This window comes from Sciurus carolinensis, chromosome 1, assembly GCF_902686445.1.
Source record: "Sciurus carolinensis chromosome 1, mSciCar1.2, whole genome shotgun sequence".
NCBI classification, from domain to species: domain Eukaryota; kingdom Metazoa; phylum Chordata; class Mammalia; order Rodentia; family Sciuridae; genus Sciurus; species Sciurus carolinensis.
In genome coordinates this window covers 187,159,128-187,185,670 of record NC_062213.1, presented here as the reverse complement: position 1 = coordinate 187,185,670, position 26,543 = coordinate 187,159,128, and the positions used below count along the sequence as shown (strand labels likewise).

At 62.1% G+C, this 26,543-nt stretch overlaps 1 protein-coding gene across 1 annotated transcript in view; it reads right to left on the bottom strand.

Annotated features, from left to right (window-relative positions):
- Positions 1-1,872: 1,872 nt before the first annotated feature.
- The window catches only part of Sdc3 (syndecan 3), a 32,952-nt gene continuing 8,281 nt past the window's right edge, over positions 1,873-26,543 (bottom strand). The window contains exons 2-5 of the mRNA XM_047526147.1: positions 10,220-10,337; positions 8,294-8,907; positions 6,282-6,573; positions 1,873-5,547 (exon numbers count right to left, since the gene is read on the bottom strand). Of these exons, the coding sequence (XP_047382103.1) occupies positions 5,381-5,547; positions 6,282-6,573; positions 8,294-8,907; positions 10,220-10,337 (1,191 nt within the window). The 3' untranslated portion in view covers positions 1,873-5,380. The remainder of the gene's footprint in view (positions 5,548-6,281; positions 6,574-8,293; positions 8,908-10,219; positions 10,338-26,543) is intronic.

Genomic DNA, 26,543 nt, shown 5'->3' with positions numbered 1-26,543 from the left:
CTGTGACCTCTTGGGCTCAGAAACAATCAGCCATTCTTCCTCCCCCTCCGTCTGGTCCTGCATCCCTGGGACCTCGGGGCCGGAGGGAAGTCTCCAGCTCCCAGAGCGCCCGGGCCCTCGCGCCAGCCCAAAGGCAGGGTCCGGCATCCGCCTGGGCTCTGAGAGCCCGGGCACCCGGCACGGTTCACCGGGGGGATGGAGGCAGTGTGGGTTCTGCTGAGGTTCTGGGTCACCTGCTCACTCTGTGGGTTGCATGCTGGGCCTGGAAAACAATGACAATGGGCCACAGGCACGATAACAGGGGCCTGGGTAAACGGCCACCTGTGCTTGGCCTGAATCAGAGAGGTCGAACCACCTGCAGGAGCACGCCCAGCTGGGAGCCGCTGGACTCCAGACCACGCCTTCTGTCCTTCCAGGCTGAGGCCAAGGCCAGTACACAGCATCGGAATTCACCAGAGGTCACAGGGACCCTGCAGGGGGAGAAGGGGCTAAAGAAACTCAGAAGCGGCATCACCTTCCAGAAACCTCCTGGGGGAACAGCCGCACGTGCATGGCTCTGAATGTGGATAAACCAGCCCCTCCCACCACGCAGGCCTCCAGCCACAGCCCTGCCCTGGTCAGACCTCCCTGTGGCAGGCCTGGTCCCTTCGCCCCATTTGGAGCTCTGGAGATGGAGGCTCCAGGTGACAAGTCGTCTGAGGTCCAATGGTGAGGCCCTGGGCCCCGGGACTCTGCCTCCGAAGATCAGCCAAGCGGCGAGGAGGTGTTCCCGGGGGAGGGGGGCAGTGACCACTGAGGAGGAAAGACCCGCCCACCCGAGGCTGGTGTCACCGGTGCTGAGGCTGGACCTTGTCTATCTCCAGGAGAGACTGTGCCCTCCGGGTAGGCTGGCTCTGTGCTGGCCATCTCTCCTGTCCCCGTTCCAAGCACAGGTACAGAGGGACTGCAGGACTGGGAGGAGGGAGGGAGAGGCAGGCTGGAGACCCAGTCTGCGGGTCACAGGCGCCTGCCCACCTGATCCATCAGGACCTCGAGCAGCACACGTTAGGGGTAAGAAGTTCTGTGGAACATGGAGAGATTTCCTTGGAAGAGGAAAGTGATACCGTGACTCCTGTGCCAGGTGTCGCCTGACGGGGGCAGAAGGGCCCCCATGTGCACCAGGGAAGTGTGAGCCCCGGAGAGGGCGACGCAGGGTCAGCTGAGAGGGGAAGGACTTGAAAAGAGGCAGAGCGAGCCCAGCCCTGGGGACCCTCTGCGCCCCGGGCTGGGCCGCACGGAGGCTGGATGGGGCTTTGGGACGGCTCAGCGGCCCAGCTGTGCCCGTGACCCCCAAAGGCAGGGCGTGGTCCAGGCCAGGAGCCTCGCCATTCCCTGTTCTGACCGCATGGAAGAGGCCCTGCGCACCCCTCACCGGATCCCACCCCTCCCCACTGGGGGATTCTCGTCCCATTTCCCAGGTACAGAAACTGAGGCTCAGAGACCAAGCAGCAGCCCGGAGTCAGGGCTGGGAAGGTCCCAGGTGGGCGTGCAAATGAGCCTGTCCCACCCGAGCCACGCAGCGCCTCCCAGGGCAGTGCCAAGGTTCTCCCTCCGTGGCCTGAAACCAGAGTCCTTCCCCTGGGGCCGAACCACAGGACCTGCCACCAGCTGCCCACCGCCAACCACAGCCCGGCCCTGGCCTCCCTGCCGGGCTCTGCAGTTTCCCGAACACCCCATCAGTGGCAGCTTCCACCACGATGGCTCCCACAGGGCTGTCGGGCAACCCCCACCCAGCTCCCCGGTTCCCTCCAAGGGGAGGGTGGCCGGGCCTGCGGGGGCGCTGCCGGCTGCCACCCCCACCTCTGCACGTAACTGCTCTCTGGCCACAGCACATCGTTTCAGCTTAATTTTATTTCCTCTTATAAATGGGCACAGCACGGGAAATGTTAAAAAAGAAAAAGGGAAAATCAAACGAGAAAACAAAAAGAAGCCAGTGCCTTCCCGAGCCTGGCACAGGCGCGCCCGCGGGCAGTGCCTCGTCCCTCGTCCACCGTCTCTCTTCTGCTTCTCCTTATTCGGTTTTGGCCGTGACTCAGGACAGGTACGGTTAATAACAGGTCATGGGGGGAGAAGGGCGGGGAGGCCTGGGGAGGGAAGGACAGACTCCCGCCCACCCCGGCCGGGGCCCGGGAGGGCTCTGTACAGAGAAAGGACTCGCCAGAGGGGAGGGGGACACTGTCTTCAGGAGGCTCTCTGGAGCCACACTGCCTACGAAAAATATTTACATGCATTTGCCACACTGGGGCCAGGTGCACAGAGGTGCCAGGTGGGACCCGGGGATGCTGGTTCCCAGGGCCCAGTCTCAGCGTCTCTGAAATCTGTACAGTTTGTGGGCTTCTATTTACAGGCAGGAGGCCCGGGGACGCAAGTCCAGGGTCGTGTGGTCAAAGGACAGCCAGGAGAGCCACGGAGGCCACTCCCACCCTGGAGGCCAAGTTGGGTCTGCTCCCTGTGGCCCAGGGTTCCAGCTCTGCCCCCTGAGGGCGTCTGGCCAGGCACCCTAACCCTGCCACAGCTGCCTGCCCAGCCCTGGTTGCCACCCTCGTGCCTCCAGCAATGGAGACCAGACTTTCAGGTGAAGTCCCTCCCTGGGCCCTGGGGAGACGAGGCCTGGGCTCCTGAAGCCCGGCGGGGGGCCCACCCCTCCTCTGGCCCCAGCCCACCTCCCCGTGGAGCCTGCAGACCACACGAGCTCCCTCTCATCTGGAATGTGCTGAGCTTCCGGGAGGGGTCGGGGCCCACAGGACACCCTCCGGGGAGCACAGGGTGTCTGTGGACCCACCTGGCAGACCCCACATGTACCGCACCACACCTGGGCCAGGGCGAGGACCCTGTGCCCACATTGCACTCTGAGCGCTCCAGCTCGTCCCTGGAACTGAGTCCTCCCTCGCTGCCTTGCTCCCAGCCCCTCCAGTGCTGAGGACGCAGAGAACAGGGCTGGCCACCCGGCCCCACCGCAGCCCAAGCCCAGGCCAGCCCTTGGGAAGTGGAAGTCAGGCCAGCAAGGCCACCCCACTGGGGCTCCAGCCTGATGCAGAAGCTGTGACCACTGCTGCGTCTTCTGCCCAGCACCAGTGTCCCCGCCACACTCCCAGCTCCTCAGCCTCAGCCCACCCAGGTCTTCTCACCAGAGCTACTGTCCCCAGGACAGCAGCCCCCAGGGAAGGGTGAAGGAGGCTGGGGCTCACTCTCGGCCCCTGGGCCCCGCCCGTCCACCGCAGGACAACTGAAACCAAGCAGCCGCTTCCTGCTGCCCAGGCATCAGGGGCCAGGATTCCTTCCCCAAAGTCTGGGACCTCCCTAGGCTGCCTTTGGGTCTGCAAGATGGAGTTCAGCCTGAGAGTAGCACCCCAGGAAAAGGGGCTGACCCTCACCCTCACCGCCCCAGGCACGCCTGCCCTTACTCTGCCAAAGTCTGCTGCCAGGGAATCTCGAAAAGGGAACGAAATAAAACGGGTGGGTGTCTGACTCGAGTCTGGGTGGTGGGCGAGAGGTGGGGGTGGGAGCACCAGCCAGTCACAACCCATGCCACATCCCTGGGCTCCCAGAGCCCCCGCCAGGTGCTCCCGCCCCTGGAGACTGGTGACCTTGCACATGAGACACCTACGAAAGGGCTCTACTTTCAAAGGTAGCCAAAAAGGTGGCTTGGGGCCTGTGACAGCACCACCCAGTCACCCGCTCTACCCCCAACCTCTGCCCTCAGAGCCTGGAGCACCTGGTGGGTTGCTTCCAGCTGTAGCCACGACCAGGAGAACTGCCAAGAGGGGTCCCCAGGGAGGGTGGATGAGGCTGGCCTGGCGAGGACAAGGGCGGGAAAGCAGAGGGCCTGGCGGAGGCCCGCCCTCACAGGCACTTTGGAGACTTGTGTCCCGGGAGGCAGAGTTGCCCCCTAGCTCAGAGCAAGTAAAGGATTCAGGGAGACCAGGAGCCACGCCATGGGTCCCCTCCCCACCCAGGACTTTCGAGGACCCAAGCACCCTCCACAGTCTGGGGCCAAAGTCCAGGAACCAAGCCCTTCTTTCTTCAGCCTTGGAGAAACCCCAAGCTCCCTTTGGGGTGAGAGAGGGGAGGGTGCAGGAAGGAGTGAGGCAGGCCTGGGGGTGCACCAAGCCCTGGGAGGGCTTTTGGCAATGCACCCCCACCACACTTGGTTCCAGGAAAGACCAAGGCCCATCTTCCTCCAGCAAGGGCACAGGGATGTGGATGAGGCTGTGCATCCATGTGGGACTGTGTCTGGCAGAGGGCAGATGGATGGTGACGTGGCAGTGCAGTGCCACGGGATGAGACTGAGTAAACAGGGCAACTCAGGGACCCAATATGGGCTGATTGTTCCAGCTTGACTCCACCTTCCCCAGTGAGCCCCGAAGCTGGAGGTGACCTATGTGGTGTCAGGGTCTGTGTGTAGGAGGCAGAAGAGGGAGAGGAGGCCACACTGTCACCACTCAGGTGATCAGGACTAGCAACTCACATTATGGTCGTGTCTGGGGGTGTTTCAGCAACGTGGAGAGATAAACATCTTTGGAAGAATGTCTGCTTCTGCGACATGTCTTGATTGTGGGGAGGTCAGGATTGTATATGACTGTCACTGCGTGATTTTGTTTCATGTGTGACCACATGACAATATGTGGAAGAGTGTGGGCGATGGGGTCTGTGTAGAGTCCCCTCACAGGAGGGGCGTGAGCAGCTTCCCCTCACCAGTGGCCGCTCCTGCGCTCTCTGGAAGCTGCTTCCTCAGGGGAAGACACAGAAAGAGGAGAGGCCTTGGGCACAGGTGTGCTGGGCAGGGAAGGGGGGAGTGGTCCCACAACCCCGGAGAGGCCAGGACAAAACAGGCTGGTGACAAAGGGCACCCTCTCACCCAGGCAGAGAGAGGCCCTGGGACAGGAGCAAGGGGTTGCTGTGTCTAGATTATTTCAAGGGCCAAGTCTGTCACGTGTTGGTCCTGGAAGCCAGCCTTGAGTGCCTCTGCCCACAAAAGGAGACCTCAGCCAGCCCAGCAGGACGAGGTGCATATCTCAAGCCCCACCCCTTCTCCTTCTTCCACCAGCCAATCAGGAGCTTCCGTCCTCCTGTCCATCTGACATAAGGTCCTGAAGCCTCAGGCTGGTGGAGGGGGGGAAACAAGAGATGAGCTCGTAAGGGCACAGTCTGGGGCAGATGGCCACCACCCCTGCTCCTCAGGGATGATCTGTGTGAGGCTGGCAGCCTGAGCAGGCCTTGAGGGAGGGCGAAGAACTGGGGCCAGGCCCCCTGCTGGGCCCAGTTCCAGGCCTGGGCTGGTGGGGCTGGCAGGGGCCGGGTGGGGGTGGCGCTGAGGCAGCAAGGAGGCACCACGGCTCCGCTAGGCGTAGAACTCCTCCTGCTTGTCAGGCTTCTGGTAGGTGACGCTCGCCTGCTTGGGCTCCTCCAGCGTGTAGCTGCCCTCGTCCTTCTTCTTCATGCGGTAGATGAGCAGCGTGACCAGGAAGGCAGCGAAGAGGGCGCCCACCACCCCACCCACAATCACGGCTGTGGAAGAAGAGGGCAGAGGCCAAGGCTCAGAGGCAGACAGGGGAGGGCAGAGAACACCACGCAGGGGACAGGGCTGGGGCAGGGCTGGGAGTCCTGCGTCAGAGTGAAGCTGGAGTCGGTCCCAGCAGGGCTCCATCGTCACCCATTCTAACTGCTTACGCCCTGATTCTCTCCTCCAGCCCTGTGAGGGAGGAGTAGACGCCACCCACCAGAAGATGCTCCAGAACATTACAAGCTCTGGGGAAGAGAAAACTGCCAACTAACGATGGCACTTCCTGTCGCAGAATCGGTCTGTGCAGACGACCAGTCAGTCTCCAGAGGAGAGGGTGGCCTGGGGAGGGTTACACCATTCCTCCGTGGGAGCCAGGATCTAGGCCACCAGTCTAGACTCTAGCAGATGTGGCCAGCACAAGTCCACAGGATCTTCAAGAGTCGGGGAAGGACAAGGCACAAGGTGGGGGAGGGATCAGTACTCAGGGAGTGAGGGCCCCAGGAAAGCAGAGGTCAAAGTCAGAGTCAAGAACGGGTCACAGGGTGCTGAGGAAAGTGCTGGAAGTGGAAATAAAGTCAGGGTCAGACTTTGGGAAGGAGGAGGTTCGGGAGAAGCAGAGTCCCAGCCTCACTTCGTTTCTGTCTCCTAGGAAGCCACACCTGGCACCCCTCTTGGCTCCCGGAGGCAAACAGGCCAGCCAGCTGCCCTCCCAGGCCCCCCAGCAGAGCCCGAGCCTCACCTACGAGCACCTCCTTCCGCTCCAGGATGCTCTTCTGGGGCAGCTGAGCAGCAGAACTGCCCGAATCGATGGCATTGTCCAGGAGGCCAGGGCCTGGGCGGGCACCCTTGGGCAGTGTCCCTGGCGGAGGTGACGGCTTGGCTGCTGCCCCTCCCACAGCCACCACCTCATTGGCTGCGTCTGGCTGTGTGGTCTCTTCTTCTGGCAGCTCAAAGTCCCCACTGGGGCCACCACTCACTGGCACCTCTGGCTCATCCCGGATTGTAGTCAGGAAGGACTCCGGAATTGGGGTCTGCAGAGGAGGGTGGCGTAAGCCCAGGAGCCAAGGCTAAGCACCTCCTGGCAGTCAGTCACATACACAAGGCCACCACTCCATCGCCCCAGTGGGCCAACCCTAGTACTCACTGTGCTTAGTATGCAAAGCATCATCCTCATGAAAGGATTATTACCACTCATTTATAGTGCAGGAGACATGCTCAGAGAAGTTAAGTAACTTGCTCAAGAACACACAGCTGATGAGTAGAAGCAGAACTAAAATCTAGATCTGTCTAGCTCCTTCGGGTATGTTTCCAATCACTCTACAGTGCTGCCTCTATTCTCCATCCAGCCACATCCTGTCCCTTTCCTGTCTCCCTCCCTTCTCCTCCAGCAGCTTGGGGGACTCCTGTTGAGAAGCTGCCTGGGGACCGCTGGGTGCAGCTGTTATGAACCTGGGCCTGAGGCGGGGCGAGCCCATGAGTCTGGAGGCCAGTCCAGGAACGCAACCTGCAGGGCATGAGGCCCCTTGGGGACAGGTGTCGAGGGATCCAGCCCAGTGACTCAAACCCTGCTGGTCCGTCCACGTGGAGGCAAGACCAGAGCCAGGAACTGAGACCAACGCGGGGGCGTGGTGCCCTCGGGCAGGGGAGCGGCTGCGGGTGGGTGGGGTGGAGAGGGCAGGCCTGGGGTCTGCCGGGAGAGGCCTGCGCTGCGCCCTGCCGTGGTTCCCCCTTCCTGCCCAGCTGCCCCCGCTGCTCCGAGGAGCCAAGAGAAAGGCCCATGTCCTGTTGGGTCTGCTGAGGACTGAGAGCGACTGTCCCTGACCTGAGGGCAGCTCCGGGGCCCACGGGAGCCTGTCTGAGGCCAGTGCAAAGGCTCTGGTGCCTCTTCAGTGCCGCCAGCCTCCTTGCCTGGCGCACCCACCACGGACCAGACCATAGCTCCCAGTTCCTGGCCACCTGTCCACCCGCCTTCCTCTCCCTCCAGCCCTGGACCCCCTTCCTTAGCACCCCAAACAACGCCCATCCACGGCCTGGCCTCTGGTCCCTGTAGGTTCAGATCCTGCCACCAGGACTGGCTGTGCAGCCTGGAAAGCAGCTTCACCCTCCTGAGCATCGGAGGCCCCCAGGGGCCCAGGGCGGGGCAGAGGCTGGAGGAGACCAGGCAGCGGAGCTGAGGCCCCTGCACGGGAGCTCCAGAGAGCTGTGCGCCTGCGCCCGCGTAGGCCTAGATAAAAGCACGAGGGTGCCACCAGGAGACACGGTGGCCACAGCAGAGCGCCCGAGGGCTCAACCCGTCAGATGTTGGCCTGACGCTCCGACAACGTCAGGAAATCCCACCTCACGACGCCATGAGAGATTTTCTATTTTTTTTTTTTCCTTTTTACAAATAAGCAGAGACAGGAGCAGTGACCAGCTGCAAGTGACACAGCTGAAAACCTGCAGCCGAGGACTCAGACCCAGGCCGCTGGGCTCCTGAGTCACTGCTCTCAACCAGGACCCCAGGCCCGGCCCCCTCGCCCACACCTGTGCCCCCAATTGCTCCCTGTGGACGTCTTGTCCCACTATCAGGGCCCAACCCCCACCCGGCCACCAGCTCCGGCGGTCCCGCCCTGTGCCCGGCCCCAGCCGTGGTCCTCTGGCACGGCTCCCTCTGGCCCTGCCGTGCAGCCAGACACCCTGGGACCTCCTGGTCCTCCCCCTGCCCGGCTCCACCCTCTGCTCTCACACCCTGTCCTCTCCCAGGTCCCTCACCTGAGCCACCTCTGTGGGTCCAGGGGCGGTGGTCCCCAGCGGCAGGGTGCTCCTCTCGGTGACATCAGGCTCCTGGGTGGTAGCCGGCCTAGGAAGGGCTCCTGGCCGGGAGGTAGCTGTGCTGACCAGCCTGGGTGTAGGGGCCTCCGTGTCCAAGTCGGCCACTGTGGTGGGGGGTGAGGGCGCCGCTGGAGAGGTGGCCCGGGCTGTGGCAGCTGTGGTCAGCGGAAGAGGCGGAAGTCTCCGGATGCCGGTGGTCCTCGCAAGTGCAGTGGTGGCCGTGGATGGGGATGCTGCAGGGATGCTGGGGGCAGCGGTGGCCTCTGTGGCAGGCACCGTGGCCACCGTGGGGGCCCCTGTGGTGGCAGCAGTGGTGGTGGCTGTGGTGGTGGAGATGGTGGTAGCTCTCTGGCTGGGTTCCTCCGGGGCCTCTGTCACCACTGGAGGGCTGGTGACAGGCTCCGGAGTGGGGCTCTCGGAGGGGAGCTCTTCAAATGGGGTGCCCACAGGCTGGATGTCCGTGGTGGGCAGCAGGGCAGGCGTGGTGGACACAGCCAGGGCCACGTCGGGGCTGAACCGCACGGCTGTCTCCAGGCCTGACTCCTGCTCGAAGTCTGAGGAGGAGGGAGAGGCGCGTGAGGCCGCTGGACGACCGTGAGGACCGCCCGGGAAGTCATGCCGCCCTGTTTCCCAGGAACAAGAGGGAAAGGTGGAAGGCCACCCAGCCCAGGTGGCTGACTCTCCCCAGCTCCCTCCCCCGGCCGGAACTTCCTGAAGCCTCCCTGGCCGCTGCAGCCCACCCGGCCCAGGGCTTCCATCCCGTGAGGCCAGGTGGCCGGAGGCCCTACTGGCTACAAATCTCACTGAAGGTTGAACGAGAAGAGGGGTCTGGGAAGGACAGCGCTCCCAGGCACACACCCTGCCCAGTGCACCAGCAGGCACCCCAGGGGTCCCCTGGAGGCACAGGCAGAGGGCGAGAGGGAGGAGGAGCCCTAGGATACAGCAGGCTGCCTGCACCACCTGGCTGAGCGAAGGAGGATAAGAGAAGGAACTGGAAGGAAATGGGATGAAGGAGCACGGAAGGTGGGGACGGGAAGAGCAGGGCCACAGGCGGCTCCCAGAGGCAGACATGGCAGACGGGAGGCCAGGAGCAGAGGCTGAGCCGCCAGGGAAGGGGTTTGGTTTGGTTCAAGATTAACGTGGAAGAGACTTAAAGCAATGGCTAGAAGGGAGACCAGAGGCCGGGGCTGTGGGCAGCCAGTCCACAGCAAGGATTGGTACTGTCTCATCAGACGTGTCCCCTTGCTGGCTGACCTCAGCCCCTCTTCAGGTGCATGGCCAGAGGTCCTCCCTGCCAGACCCTGGCTTCCTGTGTAGCCCCCTGCGGGAGGCCAGGAGAAGGCAGTGTATTCCTCGCCATTTACAGGTGGGCCTACGGAGGCCCAGGAGGCTGTGCGCTGTGCAGCTGGACAGAGGTGCGTATGGGAAGGACCCGCCTGACCTCCCAGCTCCCAACCCAGGGCAGGGCTACGACCCACTGTCCGACCAGTCCCTCTTCACATCTGCCCCAGCCCGACACTCGGACACAGCTATTTGGATCCAAGGGGACCACGTGACCCAGTCTGGGCCAATCGCGGCGGCTGCGGAGGCCTTGCCAGCGCCGCTGCGCAGCGCTCCGCTCCTTCACGTGGCTGGCGCGGTGCCACGAGCAGGGCCGCGGGGGAGGGTCTGCGTTTCCCGACACGGGCGGGAGGGTAGGGCCGGCAGGGCTGCAGAGGCCCAAGGGCACACGCGGGGAGACCGCCAGGGCCTGCCGCCCCCAGGAGGACCCGCTGCCCTCTCCCTCTCAGGTCCCGAGACGGCCCGCGAGAACCCACTGCGCGCCCCGGGGCGGGGTGGGCGGGCAGGCGGCCTGGAGGTACTTACAGCCCGAGCCCGACCCCGAGTAGAGGTCGTCCAGCTCGTCGTCCGGGAAGGCGTCGTCGTCCCCAGAGCCCTCCAGGTCCACCGGCCTCTCAAAATTCTCACTGCGCCAGCGCTGAGCCTGAGGGCAGGGACACACACGGGTTAGCATCCTGGGGACCACAGGCACCGTGAGAGCCCTGGGCTTCCTCCTGGGCAGCACAGAGCTGGGGGCCACAGCCCCATCCCCTGCCTGGTGGCCACCACCAGGGACCTGACGGCTCTCCCTCCCCCTGAATGGAATCAGGGCTGGACTTCAGTCCCGGCTCCATCGGGTGGGACCGTAGGCACGTGATTTAGTCCTGCATGCCTCAGGTCACCCGTCTGCAGAGGTGACCGCGGCCTCATCCAGCTGCAGGGCTCAGCGCGCTGGGGCGTGAGCAGCCCCAAGCACACCCGCCCAGGTGGCACGCTGGGTGCCACGGGCAGCGGCCCAATCCACAGGTGGGGACCGAGAGCCGGCCACCAGAGAGCGGGGCATATGATCTGGAGACCCCACTTCTGCTTGGGACCCTCAGTGGCATCTCCAACTCTCAAAGGCAGGGTACCGAGCATTATCAGAGAGACACGGGTGTTGGGGAGCAATGGTCTTGGTGGGGGCGGAGGCCCGGGGAGAGGAGGGAGCCAGCTCCTGCCGGCCCAGAGCCCTCCACCAGACAGGAAGCGAGCGCCCTGCCCTGACCTGCCCACAGGTCTCAGGGCCCAGAAGCAGCGCAGGGCCCCACACGACCTCCACCTCCAGGGCTCAGGGCGAGGCAGGGGCTCCTCCGAGGTCCAGCTCACAGGCCCAGCTCCTCCTGGGTCCCTGGGGTTGGAGCCAGACCTAAGGGCCTCGAAGGCAGGAAGCAGACCCTCAAAGCAGGGCAGATGTGGCCGTGCCCGGAGGCCCTGCCCCAGCCACGTCTCTGGCTGCACACTGGGTTCCCCACAGTCCTGTCCTGCAAGCTTTCACAGGAAAGTGAGATTGAGGACATGGCATGTGAGTCTTCATCCGAGAGAGAGGCCGCTCAGCAGGCAGAAGGGAAGAGGCCAAGCTCCTGCGTGGGCCAGTGTAGCTGGTGTCCCTGGAGCAGACCTCAGTCTCCCCAGCATCCCTCCGTGGCCCCTCTGCTCCTGGAATAGACCGGGCTTGCCTCTTTCACTCCTCTACCTACAACACCCACCCTTTCACTCCTCTGTCCAACCACTGGTGCTGGCTAGCTTTCTTTTCTTGTTTTCTGTATGAGGATTGACCCCAGGGATGTTCTGCCTCTGAGACACACCCCCCCCCAAGCACTTTTTATTTATTTTGAGACAGGATCTCGCTAAGTTGCTGAGGATCTTGCTAAATTTTTGAGGTTGGCCTCAAACTTAGGATCCTTCTGCCTCAGCCTCCCAAGCTGCTAGGATTATAGGTGAGCACCACCGTGCCTGGCTCCCATGTCACTCTGAGAAGCCCTCCTACCTGAGCTTTCAGAACACCCCAGGCTCCTGATTCACAACTCAGATCTACTTGGGAGCTGGTTTTGCGTGGAGGGTGCTCAGGGGCTACGCCCACCCTGCTAAACTACGCACTTGATGAAGACAGCATGTGCTGTGCCTAGTTTGGCAAGGTGCCTGGCCCAGAGAAGGCTTCAGGACATGCTTGTTAAGGATGGGACTGCAGTAAGAAGAGGTTCCCCAGGCAGGAGAAGGTGGGGTGGGTGTGAACTGAGGCTGGAAGAGCGGTGCCCCATCAGGAAGGTTCTTAGTGCCCGACTGGCAACTTTCTCTTAGAAATTAGTTACTCTTTATCCTGACTGCACATCAAAACATTGTGAAACCTGAACCCAGGGGTCTGGTGGCTCTCCGATGGTGTGCCTGAGCATCTGCCATGTTTGATGGCTGGGGAGCCATGGAAGGTGTGAGCAGGAGAGGGGCTCAGCCCTGCCACTGAGGGGCTCCGTCCGCAGCGCACACAGAGCCAGCGCCGGCTCGCAACCCTGGCCTCCCGCCCCAGACCCAACTACCTGCACCGCGGCCGACCCAGCCAGCCCGGGCAGGGAGACACCCCCTCACCACACACACCAGACGCGCCTCGAGGTAATGAATTAATCAGTATTTACTTTCCACCAGTGAGTCATGGAGTGAACAATTAGCGTAATTGCCCCCGTGACTAATTGCTGGTCTTCCTCCCTTTTAGACATTCCAGGAGCTCAGAGCAGCCCCGGTCCAACTTTCGCCAGCTCGCACTTCTGCCCAGAAGAACAAATCCCCGGGACCCACACTGGGGTCCCGGGGAGACTGCTCCCGTCCCTGCAGCTCAGCGAGCAGCCTGAAGTCACATGGCAGGACAGGGATAAGCAGGAACCAGGATGTGGGCTTCCTCCTCACAGTCTGTTGTTCCAGGGGGCCAAAGAGTGACTGGGAGGCCATCAGCCGTGGGGAGGAATTCCAAGAGATCCGGGAGGAGGGACCTCAAGACAGGAGTAAAGGTGGGAACCAAGACGGGGACCCCTCAAGACTCCTCGGGGACCAGTGCCAAATGCCAGTACCTACATGCTGCGTCCAGGAAGACCTGGACAACAAAGACACCCCCATGCCTCCCAGAGCCACCAAGACTGGAAACGGCACAGACAGAGACCCAGGGGACATGCTGACACAGCCTGACACACACGCACCTAAAGGCAGCCACAGAAGCACAGGGTGTGGCATGCCTTGGGGGCCTGCGGGCTCGCACGGGAGGGTGGGGGGGGGGGTTGCTGCGCAGCTGAGGCTCAGACAAGCCCCAGCCTCCTGCGAATCCATCAGCCTCCACTCAGGTAGCTCTCACCTAGATACTGTTCATCCCTCGCTCTGTCGCCATCGACATGACAACCGTTACCATGACAACCATCTCCTCCCTGCTAAGGACCAGGAGCTCCAGCTCCCCACAGAGCTGGGGGTGCTGGAGAGGGAGAGAGCATGGGGGACAGAGGATGACAGGGAGGGGGAGGGGAAGCAGGCCCAGGAAGGTAGAGGCCGAGGGAGGCTGGGCGCAGAGGAAGGGGCAGAGGAAGGGACAGAGGGCAGGCTGGGGTGAGAGGGAGGGAAGGAAGAGTGGGGTGGAGGGAGAGAATTCTCTCACATCTTAATACAGCCTCACACAGATCAGAGGGGACTGGGGAAGGGGCGACCTCGGTGACAGCCCAAACCTGCATCCAAGAGCGCATTCTCTCCGAATATCAAACAGCCCAGCCCCATCGGGTGGGGAAGTGGCCACAACCACTCATCCTAGGGGTGGGGGGCGCCGGGGTTTGGGATTAATGATGAGGTTGCCTGGGACCTATGGGGGCGGGGCCTCACAGGAACCTAAGGGCAGCTGCCCCTCCTGGGGACAGGGAACTGCCCGGGAGGTGCAGGGAAATCCTTAGAAGTCAAAGTGCCTGCAGAGGAGGGTGACAAACAGCTCTTGACTCCTAAATGACCTCTGCATTTGCATAATTTCATGCATAATTCTCCATGCCATTCCCTTAAAGAACTGAATCCAAATGCTCCAGGACCCTCTGCCTCCCCCTGCCCCTCTGCCCCTCCAGGTAAACTCACCCTGCTGTGCCTGACAGGAGGTGCACGCACATGCACGCGCGCGCGCACACACACACACACACACACACACACACACACACAGCAACTGGCAGGCCACGCGGTCCCAGGCCCTCAGGCACGCACCACACGATCAAAATCAGCACCACCCCACCTGAGCAGGCGCCCGCCCGGCTCCCACAGCCCTGGCCACCAGGACACCGCGGCCCGCACAGACGCACCCTGTCTGCATCTGGCACACTCACAATGCCCGCGAGCCTCAGCGAGGACCGCGCGCCCCCCAGGGCCCACGCCCGGCCCTGACCCCACGCCCTCCCGCACGCTGCCCCCGACGCTGCCCCAAACCTCACAACGGGAACGCGAGCTTTTCCCACGCTGCCCGCCAGGCCCACCACGCACACACCCCGCGTGTGCCCAAGGACGCCCGACTGCCTGCCACCGCGACCCGAGGCAGCAGGGCAGCTGCCCGGGTCTGAGCAAGGCGGTCAGGGGTTAAGGGCTAAGGGTGCGCCCAGCGTCACAGCTGGGACCGGAGCGCGGGTCTGGGGCCGCCACACCCACGGCCGGTCCAGGTTCTGTGGCCCTCGCCCTGCACGACACCAGTCAGCAGCACCCACGGCCGTCCACATCCCGGCAGGCCCCGTGCGCCCACCACCTCTGCCACACACCCACCCGCCTGTCACTGAACGGGCACTTGCCCAGCACACTCGCGCACGCTGCCCTGAGCGGGGGACGCAGGCTGCCCTTCCCTGAAGACTGACACCCCACCTGCTCCCTCAGGCCTCACGCCACCACCCCATCGGGAATCACCCCATAGCCTCAGGCTCCCAGCCCCGAAGGACCTGTGAGCAGCAGTGACCAGCAGACTCCTCGTCCCTGCCACCTCCCCCAGACTAGTCCACAGAGCTTCAGAGCAGCTGGGGAGGCCGTCCGGGTCCCCAGGGCCCCTGACCACCCAGCAGCGACCCACTTGGCGAGGCGGCGGGTCTCCTGGCTTCCCTGGCCCTCAGCGGCCACCGTCCAGGTCGGCCACGTCACCTCCCTCCAGCCCCCAGGCCCCTTCCAAGCCCGCTCAAGATGTCTGGGGTCTCTCAGACCCGGCCCCGCAGCCTGGAGCCTTCCAGAGACACAGGTCAGCCAGAGAGAGCAGAGTGGACCGGCGCCTCCCTGCCCGGCCGCTGAGGCCATCGGGAGAGCCACCCAATCCCCGTTCCTCAGTTCTCCGTCTGTAAAACGGAGACAGAGAAGCGGGCAGCTCTGAGCGCTGAGGACTGAAGGCCATTCAGGAGGCTGGGGGCTCCCAGGGGACGCCTGTGCTCCATCCCCAGCGTGACAAAAAGTGACCAGAAAGGTGGAGGAAGAGGCAGGACAGAGCTCTGCCGCCGTGACTGCTGAACTTTGTCTCGCCGAAGCCTCAACTTCCTCACCAGGGAAAGAGATGCAGATGAGGTTCTTCAGGCCCAGAGAGGTTGAGGGGCACTGCCGAGGTCACACAGAGGGGAGAGTGCAGAGAGAGGAAAAAGAAAGGCCGAATGAGGCGGGAGAGAGGGTGAGTTATAGAAACAGACACACAAATTAGGTCAGCTGGCAGGGGCCCGGGAGCCCAGCACCCCTGTGCCCCGCTAAGCATGGTGCAAAAGCTAAGAATAAAATCAAGTGTAATTAGTTCTGCCCGAGCTGCCTTCCCCTAATTAGCCAGACGCAGCCTCCACTCTCCTGGTGACAAGAGGCAGTGTGGGCAAGGGCTAGCAGGTCAGCTTTAGGTTCAGGCAGCCCTGGGTTCAAGTTCAGCTCTGCTTACTTGCTGCGTGACCTGGGGCAAGTTGCTTAACATCTCTGAGCTTTTGTTTGGCTAAACAGGGATGATGATAATTTGCATTTCATAGAATTGTTGTGAGAATCAAGTGAGATAATGTACCAAAAGCACATGCTGCCTAGTACACAGTGGGCACTCCGTAAGCTTCAGCTGGTGATCCCTGCTGGACCGCAACTCAAGGCCAAGCTAGACCTGAGAGCACTGGTCCACTCCTCCCCCAGCAGATGCGGGAACTATGGCCTGGGAGGGGACCCCCACGCCAGGTCGGGGCAAGTGGCGGGCGCCCAGCAGCTGAGCAGCACTCAGAGACGCAGAGTCTTGTGCAAAGACACACAGAGACAACGTCCAGCTCCTGCAGCAGGGTGGCCAAGGCACAGGTCTCGGCAGGGCCCTCTGCACCCCTGCAGGCTCCATCCCCAAAGGGCCCCCGGTCCTGTGAGAACGCCGTGCCCCTCACGCTCACCAGCTCCACCCCGGAGACCGGAGCGCCACCACAGGAATGTGGGCCGGGGCCAGGCTCCAGGCAGCAGGACAGCCAAGGGGCCACACAGTGGGCAGCCTGGACCTGGACAGGACACCCCGGTCCCCACCCCCGTCTGTCCACAGCTGCCCTGGCCAGGAGCCCGGAGCCTGTACCCGCCGTGGGCGCTTGCTGCTGGGCTGAGGGCACGGAGCCTGCACCTGCTGGGGGTGTGTGGCAGGGGGCAGAGGCGGCCCTGCTGGACCCCACAGCCCCCTCCATCCCTGGGGGCAGAGAGCAGCCCTGGGTCCAGCACATCGCAGTCAACTGCTCTCACAGGAAACCTGCACAGTGTCCCTCCCCAAGTCGCCTTCCCCATCACTCACCCTGCACGGTCACCCCTGGTCCACACCTGCCCTGGGCCCTTCTCCGGCCCATCTCCACATCTCGGGCTCAGGAGGCACAGTCGCGCCTGCCCCATTTATAAAATGGAAACAGCCAAGCCCCGTCTAAGTAAGGGCCTTTCTAGAGTCCAGTGCTCCACCAAGGAGGTCCAGGGCCATGCTATTGGTCAGAGGGTCAAAGTGGAAACCACCTGCGTATCCAACAACAGGGGACTAGTTAAGGAAGTGGGCACAGCCTCAACCTGGAATAGTACACAGCCATCAGTCATTTGTGTTTTCACAAACCCACACTAATTAGGTCACTGAAAGGCCTGAACGCATCATAGAAGCCTGTTTTGGTTTTTTCCCCAAAGACTATTTAAGGATGTAGCTTTGGAAAGGCGCAGGCTGGCTCTGCAGCACGGGCTGCGGCAGGATCCCCCGGACCGTCTGTCTCCGATGGCTGTGTGGCCCTGGTGCACATTGAAATCCCTGGGCCTGCTCGACCCGTAAGGCCCGGCGCCCTGGAGGAGGCCGGCACACCATGGCCGGGGAGCGCTGGCTATTAACACTGTCATCATCATTAAGATTACGAAGTAGGTTAGGAAACGCACGTGGAACCTGACGCTGCGTTAATGAGCTCCTGCCAGCGCGAACTTCCGAGCGCGGAGGGACACCCGCAGCTCCCAGGCTCCCGCCCGCGGGCGTTACAGGCGCGTCTCCTCGGTTCCCAGGACCTTTCTGGAGTCCCCAAGCTTTCCATGACAGACTCGCGGCACTTCATTACCAGAAATGGCACTCCCTCTGCCCCCCGCTGGTCTGGACCACTCCTCAGCCCCTTCCTTCCGCCGAAACCCCACCAGGCTGTTGGCAAGCCGAGGTGGACACAGCCCGGGGGCAGTCGGGCCAGCTGGGCAGGACCCGCTCCCTCCCGGGCGTCAGCGCGGAGCACAGACGCCCACACCCCGCCCCGCCCCGCCCTGCCTTCCCCCAGCAGCCCAGGCGAGGGTGCCGGCTGGCCACCTGGAGGAGGGCGGCCCAGCCAGGGAAAGCCAGGCGCCCTCCTCCACGCCCCTGGAACTCCTCTGGCACCGCCCCTCAGCCCCAGCTCCCGCCTCTCCTCGCCCTCTGGGCCACCCCGCTCCTTCATCCCTGTCCCCAGCTCCTGCCGGGCACAGGGCCACCTGTGGAGACCTACGCAGGCCGCACCTGCAGGCCCTGGGCTCCCAGCTGCTCAGCCCGCAGGGCTCCTCTGCCTGCCCCGCCTCCTGGACACCCTTTCCCACCAACCCATCAATCAGCACAGCCAGTATTTATTGGGCGCCTACTGTATGTCCAGCACTCTTCTAGGCCCTCAGGTCGCACCTGCAGGACAGGCCTAAGGGCCCTCAAGGCTCAGTCAGCTGACAGAGCCTCCCCTGTGACCTGCCTGGGGTCACGCACACCAGCCACTGTCCTGGCCCAAACTAGGAAGCTCTCTCTTGGGGACTCTGTAGGTCTACCAGGTTGTCACTGCCCAAGGGATGAGGCTGCTGGCCACGCTGGTCACTCCAGTGAGCCCAGTTCACCAGATCACACTGAGCCCACTCAGCTTCCCTGGAAGCCAGTGGTGCTGACCCCACTTACAGATGAGGAGGCTGAGGCACAGTGGGATCTGAACCTGTCAAATTCTGTGACCAGGGAGCCTGAAACCCTAAGAATGCATGAGGGGCTCCCAGCCTGTGATGTGACTCACCCCACTGGGCATTTTCCTGGAGGATGCCTGGGTCATGCTGCCCCTCACCACAAGCGGCAGTTATGGTCCCCACAGAGGGAGCACTTGCGATGCACCAAGCTCTTTATATGCACACTGCCTCATGCTTCCTCACAAACACCTTCCTGCTAAGGGATTATGGTCTGCATTTCTCAGATGGTCAAACCAAAGTTCAGAGAGGTAAAGCTACTGACCTGAAGTTGCAGAGCAATGGGGCCAGGATTTCAACCTGGAATGAGCTGAACCTGAGGACCATGCTCTCTGTAGCACAGAGAATGCCTACTCCCAGCCCCAAAGGTCCCTCCCACCAGAGAGCTGGGGAGGGGGGCAACTGCCAGAGACCACCCACCCACGCACCAGCTCCCTGCACAAAATCAGACAAAGTAGGCGTCTGGGAACCAGCAGGAGTGGAGGATGAGGCCTGCTCGTGGGACAGGCGGCCCAGCTCAGGTGAGCGGCCCCAGCCGCGGCCCCACGACTCACCCGCAGGTGCCTCAGGGATCAGGTCTCCACACTGCACTACCAACTTGCCACAGAAGCGGCAAGGGCTGCCACCCGAGGCCCAGGAGCCTCCAGGCACAGCCAGGGTGCAGCTGGGGTTCCAGTGCTGGCTTGCCACTTCCAGTCGGGGTGCCTGGTCCCTCCACCTCTCTGGGTCTCAGTCTGCCCTCCCACAAAATGGGGTCATGATGCCCAGTACTGAGGATGGCAGCTGCTTAGGCAGTTAGGTGCTGCAAGTGCCAGTGTCCCCACTTGGAGCTCAGCTTTGTGGCCACCAGAGCCACGCAAGGGACCTCCCCACACATCCCATGACGGTCACCACCAGGTCAATGGCCTGAGATGCCCGTGCTTATTTGCCCCTTGTTTACGATGTCTGTCTCCTGCCACCAGCTCCTGGGGGCAGCGGTGGGTCTGAGGCATCAGACGAGGGCTTTCTCTGGTGCCCCCAAATCCAGCCAGGAGGACTGGAAGTGGGCCAGGCGGTGGGAAGAGACCCTGAGACTGACTGCAGTATGTTCTGCCATAAAACGCCTTTGCAGATCATGCACAGAAACACACAGACCCGTGGAGCCCGGGGAGCTGGCGATTCTGGCCACCGCCAGCCCCGGGCGGGGGAGGAGCAGCACCGCCACACCTGCCAAGTGCCAGGCCTCGCCCTGACGTCACCCCGCCCCTTCTCCCGGGAGCAGGTGAGGTGGCCTCCGCACTCCGCAGACTCGGGCTCAGTGGACCCTGCCGGAGATCAGGACGGAGTCAGGAAGGGGGCGCAAGGCGGGAGGGGAGTGGGAGAGTGGACAGGGACCCCAGCGCCACCTGGGGTTCCCATACCTGCAGGACGGGCCTGAAGGCCAAAGGATCATCCTCTGACCTCAAGACCACCCGAAGCCAGGCAGGGGACTCTGCTGGGCTGACCTGGCCTCCCCTGGGAAGTGGCACTGACCAGCCCTCCCAGCTGTCCTGGGATGTGCACAGTCTGGAACCCCCCAGGCACGAGCCAAGGGAACACCCTGAGGACACACACCAGACACTCATGACCAAGGTGTCCCGTCCGTGTGGGTGTGTCGGCCCAGCCTGGGTCAGCCTGGCTGGCTTCAGCCTCCCGCGTGCGGGTTATTTATAACCTGCGGGAACTCTCCAGGGGAGGCCGCTCCCGCCCCAGCCCAGAGCTGTCCCACTGGCCTCTGGGCAGTTCCACTTCGAGGCACAGAGCCGGCTGGACTGAGAGGGCGAGTTCAGAGGCCCCGGGAGTCACCACCAGCAACACCCAAATGGAAAAGAGAGGCACACAGGAAGGAGCCAGACAGGAAGTCCAGGGAGGGGCTGCCAGAGCCCCTGGGGCCTGCCCAGGGCCACACCTGCCCTGGGCGCTTCCAGTCCAAGAGGGTGAAAACTGGTGGCCGAGCCTCACGGACATCTCCTAAGTCCTGGGAGGCAGGTGAGGCTCGAAATGCGCAAGGACACTGAAGCCAGACCACTTGGGTCCAAATTCCGGCACTGACCTTCAGCAGCCATGTGACTCAGTCTCTTTACCTACTAAATGGGCATAATAACAGCACTGACCTCAAAGGGCTAGGAGGATTAAATGAGATGGTACGAACAAGGCCCTGACTGCTCCTTGGCCTGGCGACCACAGGGAAGCTGCTCGCCCCGCGCCTCAGTTCCTCTGTGTGTGCACAGGACACTCCCACAGACCAGAGGGTCCTGAGGAGAGAAGCGCCAATTCCTGCACACACTAGGTGGTCAGCATACAGACTGTTTCCTCCTTCCCTTTGCTGGGGGCACGGGCAGGATTCCAGCCACCCTGGATGATCTTGATGATCTTTCCCCCCTGTTGCTGAGCACCTACTACGTGCCTGGCCCAACAGGATGTCCCATAGATACTGTGCTACACAATTTTCTGATCGACTCCTCAAGGGAGAAATTCTCTTCCCAGTTTTGCAGTGAGCATTCTGCCTTGTTGAAAGCCAGTGTTCCATAAATACCTACGGGATGAATGGATCCAAGAATGAATGTGATCAAAACTTCAGATAATAACAACTTGTGGGGCTGTGGAGAAATCCGAACCCTCGCACACTACTGGTGGGAATGCGAAATGGTACAGCCACTTTGGAAAGCACGCTGGCGGTTCTTCAAAACGTTCAACAGAGAGTTCCCATATGACTCAGTAATTCTACTCCAGGCTATAGATTCAAGAAAAATGAAAACATATGTCCACATTCAAAAAAAAAAAAAAAGCAACATTATCCATAATAGACACAAAGTCGAAACTAACCGAACACCTATCCCACAATCGGATAAATAAAATGTGGTACGTCCATACAGTGGAGTATTACTCAGCAAAATAGGAACAAGAATAATAACGAAGTACTAACACAGGCTGTAATGTGAGTCAACCTGGAAAACATTCTGCTACGTCAAAAAAATCAGTCACAAAAGACCACATATTTTGATTCCACTTAAATGAAGTTTCCAGGATAGGCAGGTCAGAGACAGAGGGCGACATGCGACTGCCTAGCTGGGCAGTCAGGGGGCAGGAGGCGACGGCTGTGGCCACAGAGTTCCTTACAGCGTGGTAAACACAGTCCGAAATCGGGGATGGTTGCACATCTATGTATACTAAAAAGTTTTTAATCACAGCATCCCTGCCCCAATCCACAGGGAAGAAATTCCCAAGCCACCCAAGGGGTGGGAGCATCTCGGAAAGCGTTGACCCTGTACACACTACACGTTCTGCCCAGGGCCCTGCCGCACGTGGTGCCTCCCCTGCACTCTGGAGCCACTGTTCAGAAAACAGGGGTCACCCGAACACAAACACTGGGGTACAATGGCAGTCGATGCTACCCGGGGGCTGGAAAGGCAGTGCGTGCCCGGTGATTCCCAGCCCAGGAGGGATGGAGCAGGACAGCTCCAGGTTTGACCAATGGCACGGAGTGATGGGCAATTTAAAATTCATGAATTGTTTGTTTAAGGAATTTCCACTGAATCTTTTTAAACCAGGGCTGACGGTAACTGCAACTCTGGGAAGTGAAACCATGGATACAGGGACTACTGTGCACCCATTACGGCCCGGGAGTTATAACTCAGTAAAGCTGTGGTTTCGAGAGGAAGACGTGAGACTGGGGCTCAGAGAGAGGGAGAAACTTGCCCTGAGTCACCCAGCTCAGCCTAGACTCAAATTCAGATCCCCCAGAGAAACTCAGGGTTCCTTGTCCTGACAACACCTTGTCTTGTCCCCGCTGTCCTACGTGAGCATCCCCCTCCGAGTCCCAGGAGAAGCTGCCACAACCCCCACCTGTGGACAAGCCAGCGCTATTCCGCAGCTCTCAGGTGGGAGAGGCCCAGTTCAGCGATGGCCTCTTCTGAGCTCTTTAAAGGCCATGTTGTCGGGTGTGGCCACCAGGGAGGAAGAGGCTTGGCCCGGAGTTTTAAAAGGGACTTGGAGGAAGGGAGTCAACTCCAGATGCAGGCTGCTGTCATCTCCCACCCCAGACCTCGGCTTCCCAGCTGCGGCCCTCAATGGTCTGGGAAGGCCCCGTCCGGCCCCGGCTGCCCTCAGACAACACATGAGGATAGAATCCTACCGAGTGGGGCAGAAGCCGAATCCACGTCCCTCTGCCCCTGCCCCTGGCAGTCCAGGGTAGCCTTGGGGACAGTGCCCTGCCATGGCTCCAGGCCCGCCCCTCACCCCCGCCCCACCTCCACTTGGCTCCGGGCACCAGCCTCCACACAGGCCAGCTGGCAGCCGCCAAGCCCCAGACTGGTTTCCGTTCGCCATTCTCTGCACGGAGGCGTCTGTCCCGAGGGCTGGGGCTGGGCTTGGGTCGCCAGGCCTGAGTCTGGCAGGTGCTCGGGAGGCGCTCAGCCCCTCCCCCGCAGCCCCGACAGCTGGACTCAGGTGTGAGGCCTGAGGTTCCCGGTCCTCTGCCTCCAGCCCCAGCACCACGGGGAGCCTCCCTCTCCCTGCCCTGGTCCCCATCTCATCTCCTCCTACCTCATTGTTCAGAAGTGGGAGGCGACCTCACAACCTCACAGAAGCAGGGCGCAGGCCTCGAAGGACCCAGAAGAGGGAGGCTGAGAACTCCCAGAGATGAGGTGGAGGAGACCAGAGACCCCACAGCCCCACCTCCTCCGATGCCTCCGAGGTCCAGCGCACCCCAGGTGTCCTGCCAGCCCCTCCTCAGCCCACAGCACAGGCATCCGGCTGAGCTGCGCCCACACGCCCACCAGGGCTTTGGGGACCCTGAGTGTCCTGGCCCCCACCAGTCCCACACCCAGGGACAGGGCCAATCAGGAACCCTCCTAGACCCTCCCCCTGCAAGGCCAGAAGACCCAGCTTCTGCCACCTGACCCCCTTCCCTAGGGAGCTGACCAGGACGAGGTCAGCCCAGAGGCCAGCTGCCCACTGTCCCTAGCCCCAGACCCAGGCCTCCAAGAGAAGAATGGATGAGTGAGTCCCGAGTGGCCTCCACGACCAAAGTTCTGTAGAAGACAGGACTCAGGAGAGAAGACCGGCTGGAAAAGACGGGCTAAAAGCTGGGTGTCGGACAAGGGCGACCGCTGGGCCAGGGCTGCCCCAGCCCCTGGACGAGAGTGGTGACGTCCCCTCTATGGCCGTGGAGGCTCCTCAGCCACGTAACCCGCGTCCTTGCCATTCCCTACGCACACGGGTACCGGCCCATCTACAGAGGACACCGCTGCAGTCATCTGCCCAAGGCCACCCAGGGGCAAGCAGAAGCCCGGGCCACAGCCACCTGGTTCATGGTCTTTGAAGGTCTCCCCTAGACACGTCCAGCCCCACACAGGAAGGAGGGGCTGAGGGCGGGAGGAGGGGTGGGCGGACCCCACCGAGCCCCTCCCACCAGGAGCATCCTGGCCACGCCTCCCGACCTGCGTTGGCCGACAGGAGTACTGCTGGGTCTGGGGGCTCTGGGCACCACTGCCAGGCAGCAGCCCGGGTCCCTGCCTGGAGGATACCAGTGACACCCCCATGACTGTGCGGCCGCCAATGTCCCCGTGCACTTCCAAGCTTCCCAGAGGATGACACCTTCAGTGCTCAGCTCAGGCTTCACCTCCACACGGAAGCGTCCCCGTTCCAACCTTGTCCCTGTGGATGCTTCTCTTTGCTCGGGGACCTGAATCCCGCATCTCAGGTGGGCCTTGTGCTCCTACTTCATCAGAAACGTTTCCAGCAGGAAACAGGCCTCCCCTGAGGCCAGAGGCCCCCAGAGGCCCCTCTGAGGAGTGCGACTCAGGTCCACATCGCTGGGCAGTCACAGGAAGGGATCTGGTTTCTCCGGCCCCAGCCGTCACTCTCCTCGGGGACACACAGCACAGCCCCCTCTCCCCTCTCCCAGCATGTCCACACCCAGGGTTTAGTGAAGTACACGAAACTGAACCTTTAAAGGAACCCCAAGCTGGTTTTCTGGGAGTGGAGGGAAAGGAGTGTCCCCGAGGTTAGGCAGAAGACGAGGCACTGAGTCCCTGTCCCCGCCCTTGCCTTAATCACTTCTAAGGAGGTCAGATGACCAGCTGCCCCTCTGGCCTGGGCTCCTGACCCTGGGATTAAGAACTAGGATTAAGGATGAACACACTCCCAGTAGCTCAGAGCCCTAGCAACGTGTGTGTTTGCACGCTCACCCACTACTTGTGTACACACACACAGGGATCTGTGTCTCCATACACCCCTGCACGTCTGCCTCGGGTTGTCCAGGGTGGGCTTCCACAGCTGCGAGGGTCTGGCGGCATCTCTGGAGTGGCCCCCGAGCACCTGCAGGAGTGGGTGTCCTGCCCTGGGGTCTGACCCTCTCAAGGCAGGGAGGCTGTCGCCCAGCTTCCTCTGCCCCACTCCCAGGAGCTACGACCATCTGCAGTCAGGGGTGCTGGGGGTGAGCCCTTAGTGGGGAAGTAGGGGACAGACAGCAGTCAGGGGAGGCCACAGACACCAGGACCCTGCATCAGCCCAGCCCCAGCAACACATCTGCACACACAAACTGGCCCCTCGCCCACACCTACGTCCTGACAACCGCGGCGGCTTCATGTGGGAAGGACCACCCCCACGGGACCAGAGCCTCACGGGCCGCTCTGGGCCGGGGCTGGCCCTGAAGTTGTCCCCACAAGCCTCCCTGCTCCCACCTCATATGAGAACAGGATCTGGCCAAGCCCAGGCTCGGCTCCCAGGGCTCAGGCAAGGCCACAGAGGCTGCTCTGCCCTGATGCTGTGGTTGAGCTGTCACCTGTGAGGCCAGGGGCTGACTCGGGCCTTTCGTTCCTGGAACTGAAGGGAGTGGGGAGTTCTGGGCCCAGGAGGGGGGAAATAAAGAACCCCTCCCAGCCCTGGCCCAGCTAGCTACCCCGTTGGCCCCTGAGACCCCTGCACCCAGGACAATCCTGTCCCAGTCCCCCTGAGTCACAGCCAGGGAGATGAGAGGTGCCAGCCAGACAGCCGGGGAGAGAGGGAGGGAGACAGAGGCCTTGGGGAGCAGAGCAGGAGGAGGAGGAGGCGGGAGCAGGGAGGAGGGAGAGGAGCTGCAGGAGAGGCAGAGGAGGAGGGGGCGGAGGAGCCCCTGCAGCCCCCAGCCCACCCTCCCAGAGCTGGAGTCCCACAGCCCTGCCCCTCAGCCTCCGCTGTGTCCCCTCAGGCCACACTCCACTTTCCTCCTATCCCAAGCTTGGGGATCACATGAGCTGGGGGTTGGGGGGAGGACAAGGAGTGACAATGGGGAGAACTAGAAATAAAACAGATCGAGGATGTGTGAAGGCAGGAAAAGAAGCCCTGTAGCAGCGTCAGAATTTGGGGAAACGAAACAAAGTGCCTGGGGGAGGGTTGAGGGGATGATGTAATGGGGGAGGGCCCAGCACACTGTATCCAAGCGAGGGCTCCCGGGGGCTAGGGAGGGAAGAGTGACCCTGGGGAGCCAGGGCCCGGGCCAGGGAAGCAAAGAGAATCCCAGCTCCAGGAAGAGGCGCAGCGCCTGGGAATGGAGAGGAGGGGTGCAGACGGGCCCGCCGGCCTGGGAGCCAGAGGGAGGCCATCTGTGCGGGGCTCTGAGGGAGGACAGGAGCTCACTGGAGAAGGGAGGCGCCCAGAGAGAGGGAGCAGCACCTGGGCAGACAGGAGGAGGAGAGAGACGGCAGGTGCTTTGTGCAACGCAGCGGCACAGCGCAAGGGGAAGTGGCTGGGGCGGGCGCTGACCACTAAACATGAAGGCAGCGGGTGGTCAAGGAGGGCTTCCTGGAAGAGGGGTAGCCCTGGGTCTGCATCCCGGGCAGAACAGAGACAGGCGAAAAGAAGAAACATGGTACGGGGGACAGCGCCCTAGTTGGGACTCCAGATGTAGTCCTTGGTCCTCACTCAGCCACCAACTTGCTGTGTTACCTTGGGCAAGCCATTGTACCTCTCTGAGCTTCATCTTCTCCAAGTGTAACATGAGAAGGCTGAACAACGGGATCCCAGAAGACACTCCCTGTGCCTTAGCCTCAGTTTCACCTTTGGGACGATGAACAACTTAGACAAGAGTGTTTCCAAGGGCCTTTCCTAAAACCACTTCCAGTCCTCTGGTCCTTCCCCAGCCTGGGTTAGCCTCAGTCCAGTCCCAATATGGACAGAAGACCTGGGACCGAGAACTGATCCGATGGAAGCACAGAGCCACTGGGCTTCGGGCAGCCCTCTGCCCCCAGCGGCCACACAGTCCAGGAGCGAGCGGGGCCCACCTGGCCTTAGACTCCTCCTCCGAGGGCACCCCGCTCTCCAGTCTGTTGAGCACGAGGCAGCTCAGGGCAGGGCTAATGCACTAAATAGGACTCTGGGGCCAGACTGCTAGGGCTCAAGTTCCACC